Raw genomic sequence first — 13169 nt, forward strand, 5'->3', positions numbered from 1 at the left:
GTATATCACGACCTCTGACTGCTCACCCTCCCCCTTCAGAATGTCCTGCAGCCTCTCCGTGACATCCTTGACCCTAGCACTAGGGAGGCAACATAGCATCCTGGAGTCTCGATTGCGGCCACAGGAACGCCTAGCTGCACCCCTTACGATAGAATCCCCTATCACTATAGCTCTTCCACCCCTTTTCCTCCCCTGCTGTGCAGCAGAGCCCTCCGTGGTGCCACAAACTTGGCTGTTGCTCCTTTCCCCTGGGAGGTCAACCCCCCCAACAGTATCCAAAGCTGTATATCTGTTTGAGAGGGGGATGGCCATAGGGGACTCCTGCACTACCTGCCTGCGCCTACTACTCCGCCTGGTGGTCACCCATCCTTTTCTGCCTGTGCATCCATTACCTGCGGTGTGACCACCTCGCTAATCGTGCTATCCACAATGTTCTCAGCATCACGGATACTCCACAGTGAATCCAACCGCAGCTCCAGCTCAGTAATGTGGGTAGCCAGTAGCTGCAGATGGATACACTTCCTGCACACATGGTCGTCAAGGACACTGGAAGCGTCCATGATTTCCCACATAGCACAGGAGAAGCATATCACGAGTGTGAGATCTCCTGCCATGACTTACCTTTAGATTAATTAGTTACTCCCAGAATTAAAAATTACTAATTACAGTAGGGGCCTTGTTCTACCCACTACAATTTAAAGTCCTTAGTAAGTTACACTGAATATAAAAAAAACACTTTAGTCATACTCACCTTATCACTAGAGGTTTTTTTCAACAAAAAAAACTTTCCCCTTTTTTTAAGCTATTTAAATGCACTAACAGTTGCTACTCACCCAACCAATCACCTTGAAGATTTCCTGTGATGTCATTGTAAGTTTCTTTTTCGAGTCTCAGCGCGCGCCGAGAGAGAGGAGGTCCGCCAGCTGCCACCGTTCCTGTCTTCAGTTAAGTGACAGCCTCGAGCCCCGCGCTCTCTTTTACAGCTCCCGCTCCGGATCAGCTTCCGCCCAGGTCCGCCAGCCGCCGCCGCTCCTGTCTTTTGGTAATATGTTGCAGATAGATTGAATAGTTGCTTTCAAAAAAAAGGGAATTGGATAAATACTTGAAGGAGAAAAGAATGCAGAGATGTGGGAAAGAGCTGTGGAGTGGAACTAACCATGTTGCTCTCCAAAAGAGCTGGTGCAGACTTGATGGGCTGAATGGCCTGCTTCTGTGTTGGACTATTCATGATTCATGAAATTCTGCAGGCCTGGCCAGCACATTGGGCAAGCAGCATTTTATATGAGCAAGTGTTGGGATCCAGCCTGAAGAATGTGAAATTTGATGTGGGGCTGAATTTTACAGAACCCCCGACATCAGGGGTCGTGGCGGGGTAGGGGGACGGAAAATGCCTCCGGCAGAGGCCCACCACAGGCCTCAATGCCAGCAAGGCCCAGCTCGATATTGCTGGCATCGGCGAGGCCTTGTGGCGCCCCGCCACTTGGCGATGGAAGCCAAATTTACAAATGTTAAATAATTTAAATGCATGAATAAATGACTGACCTGCTCCAGCTGTCCGTTCCAGGGCTATATTGGTGCCAGTGGCCAGCACTCCCGTGCCTTCAGACCCCCATCTGGGGATCCGAGGTGGAACGCTGGTGGGGAGGGGGGGAGCAGGTACGTTTTTCAGTTTGTGAGTGGGGGGAGCAGCGGCAGAGTAATTTCATTGGTCTAGGGGATGGTGGGAAGGGGTAAAGTTTATGAACTTTGGGGGGGGGATGGAGAAGGGCAGGTACTTAATTCTATGGTTATTGGCGGGGGTGGTGGGACAGGGTCAGGATCAATGTAATGAATTTTTTACAATCATTTCTCCTTTAAATATTTAAATTGCAAGTTAGGGCTCCAAGCCCTTGAAAAGTGGCGTCAACGCCTGCGCAAAGGCAGCTGATGCCATTGCCGGGGACGGACCACCCGCCCCCTCCACGTCATCGGGGTGGGTGGTCCGGCCCGACCATTTAAGTGAGTCGCTGTGTTTAATATCGCGGCGGCTCTGCAAAGTGCGGCCCGTCGGCACAATAAATTTCAGCCAGTGGTGCCCAAGTTACATAAATTTACTTTTGAAATGAGTTTTGTGCTTCCCACCAGCACAACCTCTATTTTCCAGATCATTTTCTGCACTGTAAAATGTGGTATTCTGCAAATCATAATTTCCCAACCTGCGCTCAGAGCCAATAAGGCTCGGCAGCAAAAACAAAGCCTTGCAAATTTGCACTTCAAATGTCCATTCTACTGCACCGTAACCAACAAACTGAATACTGAGCAGTAAGTTGATTAATTAATTAGTTACGCATGAGGTCTGTGTCAAAAGTTAGCAAAAAACACAAGAAAATCTGCGAGCATTTTGAGCCCTGACAATATAAAACCACAAAGCATACACAAAAAGCACAGTTTACAAATTATCTTTTATATATCCCAGTGTCACCAAGATGTTGAAGAAAACACCAAACAGAATACTTAATTTTTTGCCCTGCAAAACTATTTCCATTTAAGTCTGCTATCACATTGCAATGGAGGGAAAAAAGAAACTATAAAAATTGAGAAAAATGAGGTTTTTGCAAATTTAAGCAATAAACATGACATATCCTACCCTCAATTTGACATGGCAAATTCACACAAAAACAATTACATCATATAAAATCTTGAGGGCTTGATGTGGTCCTTTTCAGAGCATGGCCTAGAAGTGGAGAATCTCCCCTGCCCCCGCACCCACCACCCACCAATTCACAGAAAATATATGATTTGATTTTGACAAGTTATTTTCCATTTATTATAAGAAAATTATTTTAATTGTAACTGTTCTTTGGTTACATATTTACTTAAATTGCATTCACAGTGTACAGGATAATTGCTCTTTTTGCATAGTTTCCCAATATGTGCTCCTGGGAGCACATATGTGCTTCATGTCAGAAGCCTTCAATTGGAAAATTTATGTTTACATGTTACTTGATAAAACAAGTGATAACCAGTCAGCAGCCCATTTTACATCTCTCAACTTCAATGGAAATAAAAATCAGGGCACTCTCGCAATTAGGGCCATCCTATTCAAATGAGACAAAAGGGGCCATTCAATTCACATCTCCATGTTTCTAGGTTCAAACCCTAGAGTTCCCAATATAATGTGTTGTTCAGAAAGCTAACTGGGAACAAATGAGGCAGCAACTTGGTAAATAAGCGACCTTTTGTGATAGTTCCACAATTTAGGAACAAATAAGATTTTTGCAAACCTCTATTGTCCATTTATCACATGTACATTGCAATATCACTCATTAGGATATTATTTCCTGTACCAGCAGTTTTAACATGATTCACATTCAAGTTCAGTGACACATGTTTGTCTGGACCATCTGTTACTGCAACCAGAACAGTCTCAAAGTTCTCCTAAAGCCGATCAATTATATAGGGTGAACAACGGAAATACTCCCAACTAAAGCCTCCTACATCTCCTGACCCTTCAAGGGAACCCTGAGCAAAGCAATGATGAAAAATCCAGGCCTAGCAGCAGTGGAATCTGTCTCTCCTTCAGACTAGGGAACCAACAGATATTTAAAAAGTATAAATTTAAGGGCAGATAAGGCTCATGTGGCCTTGCTTTCTCACAAACTGACCACACATAGAACCAGGATTGGATAAGGAGGCAGAACAATTACAGTCTGTTCTTGTAGGAGATTCATGTGCCATAAATAAACTGATTTGGAAAACTAATCCAAGAGGAATAATCTCAATTTAATAACTGGGTGTTTTGGGAAGATAGACCAGAGATATTCTATCCAGGCTTCTGGCAATGACTGAATCTACAAAGCTGAAACTAAGCAGACACATCACATCACTCACTGCACCAAAAGTACACAAGAGCTGCCAGGGATTGCTTATTTCCTGGGCGAAGCAGAGATAAAAGGACATCAGGGTTTTGTCCCTTTTGCATTGCCCGGCGATCACCAGGGTTTCCCCTGAGGGGGTACTGAGTCCTACAGCATGGCTACCCAAACCGAACCTGACGGGACACGACGACATGTGTCGGGTTCGGGTCGGGTCAGGTCGGGTCTCTCTTCCGGGTCCAAAATTCAGGCTTGGGTCGGTTCAGGCTGGACATGGACAGAGATCAGGACAAACAGAAATCAGAGGTGAGATGAGTGGGGGGAAAAGGAGGGGAAAGAAACAGCTACAAGTTCCGACATAAAGCACCCGAGTGAAATTAACCCAACCCCTTACACTCTGAAATCTATCAAGTCCGGGAGAAACTGACAAGCCCGGGGAAGATACCAGTAACTGCAGTAAGTACAGAAAGATCAGCTGAGCTCTTGCTTTAATCTATACTTGGCCCAAAGATTTTTAATTATCTGGAAATAGGGAGATCAAATTTCCCAACCTGAGTTCTCAGCGGACATTTTTTTTGTTAATGACATCGGAACTTGATACAGTTCAGAAGCTTGTTTGTTACATTGCATGATTTCCTGAAGTGGCTACTTTTTCTCCTGTGAGTGCTCAGAGTCATGGCACCTTCACCTGTTTGAAATCAGTGTTTGTTGTTTTTTTTAAACTTTATGATGTTAATTGAACACGGATACATCAACAATTGGCACCTGTACTCTATCACTGGTCTAAAGCTTGGCTACCTGACCAAACCCGAATTCACGTGTCGGGTTCGGGTTGGGTCGGGCATTTAAAAAAATTAAAGGACTCGGGTTCGGGTTGGCTGTTGTCGGGTCGGGCCTGGGTCGGGTTTTAATTTTATACCCAAGCCAGGCTTTATTGAGTCTTTGTGACTCAAACAGGTTCAAGTAGGGCCATACAATTCAAATGAGACAAAAGGGACCCAACAATCCTTCCCATTTCATTTTGCTGTGACAATGCTGAATCGGTGTCCATTTATTGATATGTCATTCACCAGAGCAAACACTTTCAATATTTTCCACAAGGACAGAAGAATGAAATGGCGCTCTATTTTTGATTAATGCAAAAGGTACCATTAACTTCTTCCATGTGGCTCTCTCACCTTCCTGAACACAATGGGTTTACTATTTTAGCACACATGTTATCTGTGACCAAAGCAGAATCATGTTAATGAATGTTCTGATGAAAGGTCACTGACCTGAAATGTTAACTGTGCTTCTCTCTTCACAGATGCTGCCAGACCTGCTGTGTATTTCCAGCACTTTTTGTTTTTATTTCAGATTTCCAGCATCTGCAGTATTACGGTCATATATGTTAGAATACTTGCTTCCCAGGCAGCAGACTATCGTGCTTTCACTTTAAGGTTGTCCAAAGTGCCAGGGTTATTTGAGCCACAAAAAAAGGTTACAAGGCTGATTCTTGTTGAGTCTTAGTTTAACCTCTGACAGCCACAAATAGACATATGCGTGCAGATACAACAAGACCGCAGGTACCAGGATTATTATTGAACATAGAATTGGTATCTTGAAGCAATGGTTCAAATGCATAGACAATTATGGGGGTCATCCAGCCTCACCAAGGTATTCAAAATCACCACTGTTTGCTGCAAATTGCACAATGCTTCCAAAGAAGTATAACTATGCAGCAGGTGCATCAGTAAACAGCAAACTGTTGAGTAAGATGAAGACGTGAAGCTTCTAGATATTTCTGTTGAATAACGTTTGCTGGTAGCGACAGTCTTATAGAAGGCACTCAGAGCTGAAACCATCATTAAAGTGCTCCACTCACCCAAAGCATTATTTTTCTCCACATCTGCACCAAGCAGTGGCCAAATACACCTACTCAACACTGGCCTCTCCACTATCTGAACTACCATGAGATTCCATTCATGTTGTCTGCTAAAACCTTACACTACAACATCCCAAGAAAACTCCCTGGATCTGGTTAAATAAATTATAACCAAATTTAATTCCCTTAGATAGAGTAGTTTTTTTTAAACCTTGGTGCTTCATCCTTGGTGATGGTCTAATTTGTGTGCTCTAGAACCTGATGCCTTTTAGTGCTCCCTCAATGGCAGGAATAAGTGAGGACGTTGGCTTCTCAGTGGGGGACTTCCGGGATTGAGGTGATTTGGAAACTGCTTCCACTGTTTCAGTAGCCACGTAATTCTGTTCACTTCCTGGCAGATTCATATACGGTATTTCCTGCTCACCTCTGTCAGCAAACTCCCAATGCCAGGCCCAATCTTGGCACGAGCTCATTATGCATAATTAATAGGCCTGGTCTAGGTACCAGAAGTGGAAAATTTCTTTGAAGATTTCAAAGCTAGACCAATTCTTTCCAATTACTTGGAGCAGAAAGCTAATGAAGACGTAAAGGGTGATAGGTTGCATGCAATGGGGTAAATCACAGGTTTTGACTGGTACATGGTAATATTTTACAAACAGTCCATATTAGGGCTAGTATTATTAAAGTCTTTGTGTACAGATGCACCAGAATGCCAAACTCTTGCAAAAACTCATGTGTGCTCTTATTTTGATGCTGGCAAGTAGTTAGTGGCCTCATTCTAAGCTAGTAGTTGCCACTCTGGGTAGAAATGCCTCCAGTAGGCTCACTCGAAATCAAATGCTGGAGTAGAAGCTGCTAAGTTAGTGAGTGGAGATGTACTGGTCTCCACAAAGGCATCTGCTTGAGCTGGCCTTGGTAGGCAGATTGGCTCCAAAGGTTCTGACATGCATGGTTAGGCAAGTGCCAGAGACGTACCCAAAATGTCACTTACAATTGCTTGCCCCATGGAAATGAGGTGCCGTACCACTTACCCTGAAAACTTCCAGCATGCGGACACGGTCAATGGGATAATGGTGGTTGCAGGCAATCTGTCTCTGTTAACTACTAAGCTCCTTGGATTATCTTATTCCATATTGTACCTTTAACAACCTGAAACACTGCACTTTGGGTGCATCCAAACCAACCCAGATATTAACTTTACTGTTCGCATGCCATCCGATGGGACTGTAAATGGTTTTGTAAATATTGGTACTAGAAGAATTTCTTTTAATAAACTTTTGAACTTCACTGAAGTCCTATAAATACTTCATTTAGTCAACTTTCTGATGATCTCATAGGCAATAGTGGCCATTTTTCAGAGCATTTAAAACAAAACTCACAGTAAAATGAAAATAAAAATTGTTCCACCACAAAAATGTCAAAAGTATATTATAGAATCATAGAATGGTTACAGCACAGAAGGAGGCCATTCGGCTCGTCATGTCTGTGCCAACTTTCTGCAAGAGTAATTCAGCTAGTCCCACTCACCATCCTTTCCCCCAAACCCCTGCAAACTTTTGCTTTTCAGATAATTATCCAATTCAGTTGAGGCTTAGAGAAAATCTGTCTCCATCACAGTCTCGGGCAGTGCATTCCAGATCCCAACCACTCGCTGTGAAAAAAGGTTTTCCTCGTGTCGCCTTTGGTTCTTTCATCAATCACCTTAAATCGGTGTCCTCTGGTTCTTGACCCTTCCGCCAATGGGAACAGTTTCTTCCGATGTACGCTGTCCAGACCCCTCATGATTTTGAACACCTCTAACAAATCTCCTCTCAATCTTCTCTTCTCTAAGGAGAACAGTCTCAGTCCCTCATCCCTGAAACTATTCTTGTGAATCTTTTCTGCACCCTCTCCAATGCTTTCACATCCTTCCTAAAGTGCGGTGCCCGGAATTGGACACAATATTCGAGTTGAAGCCAAATCAACAGTCACCATAACTTCCTTGCTTTTGTACTCTATGCCTCTATTTTAAAGCCCAGGATCCCATATGCCTTATTAACCACTTTCACAACTTGCCATCTTCAACAATTTATGCACATGTACCCTCAGGTCCCTCTGCAGCCCTTTTAGAATTCTACCCTTTATTTTACATTGTCTCTCCTTGTTCTTCCCAACAAAATGCATCACTTCACACATCACTGCATTAAAATTCATCTACCACGTCCGCCCATTCCATCAGCCTGTCTATGTCCTCTTGCAGACTATCACAATCCTCCTCATTGTTCACAATACTTCTAAATTTTGTGTCATCTGCAAGCTTTGAAATTGTGCTCTGCACACCTATGTCTAGGTCATTAATATAGATCAAGAAAAGCAGTGGTTCTAATGCCAACCCCTGGGGAACCCCACCATATACCTTCTTCCAGTCTGTATAACAACCGTTCACCACTACTCTGTTTCCTATCATTCAGGTAATTTTGTTTCCATGCTGCTACTGTTTCTTTCATTCCATGGACTTTGACTTTGCAGACAAGCCCATTGTATGACCCTTTATCAAACGTCTTTTGGAAATCCAAATACATCACATCAACTGCATTACCCAAATTAACCCTCTCTGTTACCTCATCAAAAAACTCAATCAAGTTTGTTAAACACTATTTGCCCTTAACAGGTGTGCTGGCTGTCCTTAATTAATCCAAATTTATCCAAGTGACTGTTAATTTTGTCCCGGGTTATCATTTCTAAAATCTTTCCCAACACTGAGATTAAACTGACCGGCCTGAACTTGCTGGGCTAATCCTTACACCCCTTTTGAACAAGTTTGTAACATTTGCAATTCTCCAGTCTCTGGCACCACCCCTACATCTAAGGAGCATTGAAAGATTATGGCCAGTACCTCTGCAATAAAGATTTCATGAATATTGAAAAAAAGTACTAAAAACATGCAAACAGCCAAAACCTCTTTTTATTTTAAGGATTTCATTGCACCTGCATCTTCTTTTTCACCCATTCAAAATGGGTTTTGAAGGCAAAAATCAAACCTGGCACAAATCTTAGGAAACTGTGTCAGCTTTTAATTTAAATACTGGATCTTAATGAGGCCACAGCACAAAACGTGTGCAAGCACTCTAGGCCATGAAATGCAGCCAGCCAGAAAACTGTTGTCAGAAGAAATTTGATTCAAAACATGTGTAGGGCCTGCTCACTCAATCTTCTGATCTTCAACACCTATTCTACATCTGCAGAGCCAGCATGAAATTTATTTTCCGGAGCATACAGTGGGCGTCCAATGTTACTTATAGTATATCCTAGCGATAAAAGGGAAGATCGTTAGTGCTTTTTTGAATTGATAATGCTCTTGGTAAGTGCCTTGGGACATTTTGCTATGTTAAAGGTGCTATATAAATGTAAGTTATTGTTGTTGAAACATACAATATCCCATTCACTGCATACATTTCAGTTCATATAAGTCATGGACCTTCATATGGAAGCTGTCTGCTGCAGGAGTAAAGAGTACTGGGAGACAGCCTGACTATTTTGTTAGAAATATAAACAAAAATGAACAAATATGTTGACAATGTTGCTAAACAGAAGGCCAAAGAAATTCTCACTCGCTATTTGAAAAATTTAACTGAAGTGACATTATTCACATCCATGAATAGCGGATAGGGTATTTGTTATTTTATAACATTAACTTTCAAAATGGTGTGAGCTACCTCCACTAGACTGCAATGCAGAAGTAAAGCAAGATCCAATGGCATCCACATCAAACAAACTAATGAGGGAGAATTGATTATCGGATGGGGCTGAGAGGAACATGTGTAACAAACTTTCATATTCATTGTGATGACATTTTTGTACCTGTAAATTAATACCAATTTTGGTATTACAAGGAAAGCCTATTTGCACCACTGGTATTTTCTGCTGCAGAAATGATATTCACATACAATAATGTTTAAATAGATATATCTCGAGCTTTAGTTTAACACTTCAAATCAGATAGTAGCCTATAAAAATAAATGACAAAGTTACCTCTTTGTATAAAGCGGCTTACGTATCCATCTGAAAACATCAGCGGACAAGCATCTTTGTTTGGACAGTAGAAAAGGTAGCAATTCGGATATGCAGGCTTCTTTCTAGGATTAAATGTCATGAAATTGCACAGGTTTCCTCCTTACAAACAAAAACAGAAAAAGTTATGTTGAATTTATCAGACATCTACATTATTTAAGCAAATCTACAGTATTGTACTCTGTTTTATTAAGGCAAGCTAATGAGTAAAGCCCGTGGTAGATAAACATTAATCCAACCGAGGATGTAAAGAACCTACATTTTCTGAGGTTAAATTTATCTGTCATCTTAAGCAGTCGAGATGAAAATTGGCAAGGAGGAATTATTGGGGCAGATTTTGACTGTTTGTCACTTCACACTGCTGGTTGTTTGACCAAGAGTCTGGCTAGATTTTGAGTCCCGGGCACCATTTGAATCTGACTGGTGAGCTTGGGACTGGCGAGTTTGCCGCTGTTGGGCTGCAGGATGGCAACCAGCTGGAACACTGGTAGTGGCTGCAGGTAGGTCCTGGGGTGAGATGGGGTGAGAGATGGCATGTCCAGGCCAGCAGCAACCTATAGAAATTTTGTGGGGGCAGGAGGAGCACTACTGCTACTCACAGCCTTCTAAAAAGAAACACAGACTTGTGGGATTTTCTTTGGTTGGATCACCAGCTGATACTGAGCAGAGCAGGCAGGATGCACATTCCACTCTAAGATCCCAACTGGAGTTCAATTATCGTATTCTTTACTCCATTCTGTGGTGCTTCTCCTCCTCCATCATAATGACATACAATGGTATGCCCGGAGTGTATTTTGAATGGAAATTATTGTTGGATTTACTGTTTTATTCACTTACATAAAGCAGTTTCCACTGACAGATCAGCATGGATATAATTGGTGAAAATCTTTCCATGTTTTACACATTTTCATGAATTTAGCGATAGAAACTTATTTTCTGTATGAACTTAATGTTAGAAAATTAACAGAAACTTTAAAGCAACTTACTGTATCAGTTTATGAATTACGTCAGATGGTGGCTTTCTTAGAGATAGTTTTAATATTTACAGAACGTATACAGTGGGGTTGAGCTGTTGCTTTGGGTGAAAATTGCGCCTGTTTGATAAGCATTTTTCCTGAGTTTCTGCTCAAACTTATTTGCATATCACTGAACATAAAATCTGCCAAGAACCTGCACAATCAGGCAGCGTTTTTAAAACTATTCTTTTAAAATTTTACTTTAGAAAATATTCCTTGATATACTAAAGAGTGGTAACCAGGTGCACTTTGATTTGTACAGCTGAAAACGGGTTTAATCACAAAAATAAACATTTTAAACACAAGTGTCAATCCACCATCTGTGAGTAACTCGACTTTAAATTACTGAAAATTACTTTTCGAAAAAATCCAGCATCATAGGGGTACAGTCGTCAGTTTCTTAATAAATTAAAAAAATTATATTAAAAAGTTTTTAAAACGTTCCTATTAGTGCCCTAGCCAAAAGAATCAGCTTAATTTTTAGAACTTTCTCCAAGGCCCACAAATGAGCACTATTAGTAGGAACTCCCAATGGTGATTCATTCATTCTGGTGACATGGCCCACAATGTTTTCTAAACTAACACAAAAGATTGTGGAAACTCGAGTTGCGCTGAATGTCATTTGTGTTTAAAATTCCACGATCCTTAGCAGGCAGTTATGCTGATTTCGGCTAAAGTACGCTGAAAAACAAGCGCAACCAAGTAGAAATTCCAAGACAGTATATTTACATTTTCAGAACGACACTATTCTTCACAAGGCACACAGCTAAACATATCAGCTTACAAAAAGGGACAATTCTGAGTAACTTAGTGGCACCCACACCCAGGAATCTAGTTGTCCTGTCTCCAATGTCCCTCAGGATTGCTTGAACGTCTGAATGAGTGAAATTGTGTGTTCTTCTCCCCTGGCTTGGTGCCATGCCTTGCTGCTCTCCGAGTCCAGATGGTGCTCGAGTGTGTACGAATTTGTACTGGAATAATAGGAATATTGTTCAGCTATGCAGCCACTGGAGAGTGAAGTGAGAGAGCCAAGCGCTCTTCCTGTTTATCTTGTCTGTCCCCCAGTCTGATGCTGAAAAGCACAGGCTGAACTGTCTTTTTAAGAGCTGTATGGAAGTTTATTGGTAGCTTGGTGCTTTACATCAATGCCTGCACAAATCGATATGCAAATAACCAGAGCCTGGAACCTCTTGTGTGTGTATATTTATAAAGACCACCAGTGGATAAAACACGCTTTTTAAAAGGTGGAACATCATCAAGGAAATTCCAGGCCAATGCCTATCCAGAATATTATAACTGGCCAGGTTGCTAGGCAGCCAAGGGTAGGTGATGATTCACAGTACACGTAGTAACAAGCACCATTGGGTTCTGTGCTTTATAGCAATGTCACATATTTGTATGTTGTTTGAGTAGATGGCTGAGTGGACCAACTCACTGGCCTCCTGTTTCTGAAATCTTGAATGTGATAATGATGCAGCTAAAGACTAATAAAATTCAAGTATCAGACCCCTTCAAACTCAAAGGGTAAAGGCACTGCTCAGTGTATGAAAGAAGCAATCTCCAGGACAGTCCAAATCCTTCACAACTAATTAACTACTTTGAAGTGTATTGTTAAGTAGGCAAACTTGCACCCAGTAAGGTTATGCAAACAGCAACTCATATGAGATTTAATCTATTCTTTATGGTATTTGGTAAAGGAGTAATTTTGATCAAGAAACTGTTCTTCCCAATCGGTTGCCTCTCTTTAACATCTCATCAAACAATGCAGCACACCCTCAGTACTGCTAAAAGGCAGATAGACAGAAACAGAACCAAATAGATGGAGGTCATGCCCCAGTTTCAATCCCTGGTCTGTGCTAAGTTAATGCATATCTGAGTTCAAACTAGCCTCGGGAGCCAAGTAAATCATGGCAAGAGTGCAGTCATGGTCTTTGGGAACTGGGCCGATCAATCCTTTGTCCCCTTACCATCAGGTTAGACTACCTAAAGGTGTCGGGGATATGGTTCGGAGGGGCCGGGGCATGCGTCAAAAATTGGGAGACGTGAATAGTCATTGTGAAACAGAAACTGGGCATGTGGGAGAGACACTCTCCATTGCGGATAAAAACTTGGTCATCAGCTGCAAGACACTCTCAGTGTTGTAGGTGGCACATGTCTGGCCCATATCCAGCTTCTGCACCATGGCAATCACCCAAGCCATGTTCTGCTTTATCTGGAGATTGAAAATGGACTGTGTCTGCAGGGTCATGATGCACAAATCTCTAGATAAAGGGGGAAAAAAAACATACCCAATGTCGCCCTCATCCTGATGGCCACCTTTGTGTGCGGCTGCATCAAACTGTGCATAGACCCTTGGTACACAAATACATACACTACATGTTGCGC

General features: G+C 42.1%; 1 protein-coding gene across 4 annotated transcripts in view; it reads right to left on the bottom strand.

Moving 5' to 3' along the window:
- LOC137379591 (MANSC domain-containing protein 1-like) overlaps positions 1–13169 on the bottom strand; it is a 52176-nt gene that overhangs the window by 10437 nt on the left and 28570 nt on the right. For 2 of the 4 annotated variants that reach the window (XM_068050640.1, XM_068050641.1), the window contains one exon: positions 9730–9870. In XM_068050640.1, the coding sequence (XP_067906741.1) occupies positions 9730–9870 (141 nt within the window). Of the gene's footprint in view, positions 1–4053; positions 4122–8687; positions 9006–9729; positions 9871–13169 lie in introns of those variants that run through there. The other 2 variants (XM_068050643.1, XM_068050642.1) reach the window with 2 other exon arrangements.

The sequence above is a fragment of the Heterodontus francisci genome, chromosome 18 (genome assembly GCF_036365525.1).
Source record: "Heterodontus francisci isolate sHetFra1 chromosome 18, sHetFra1.hap1, whole genome shotgun sequence".
NCBI classification, from domain to species: domain Eukaryota; kingdom Metazoa; phylum Chordata; class Chondrichthyes; order Heterodontiformes; family Heterodontidae; genus Heterodontus; species Heterodontus francisci.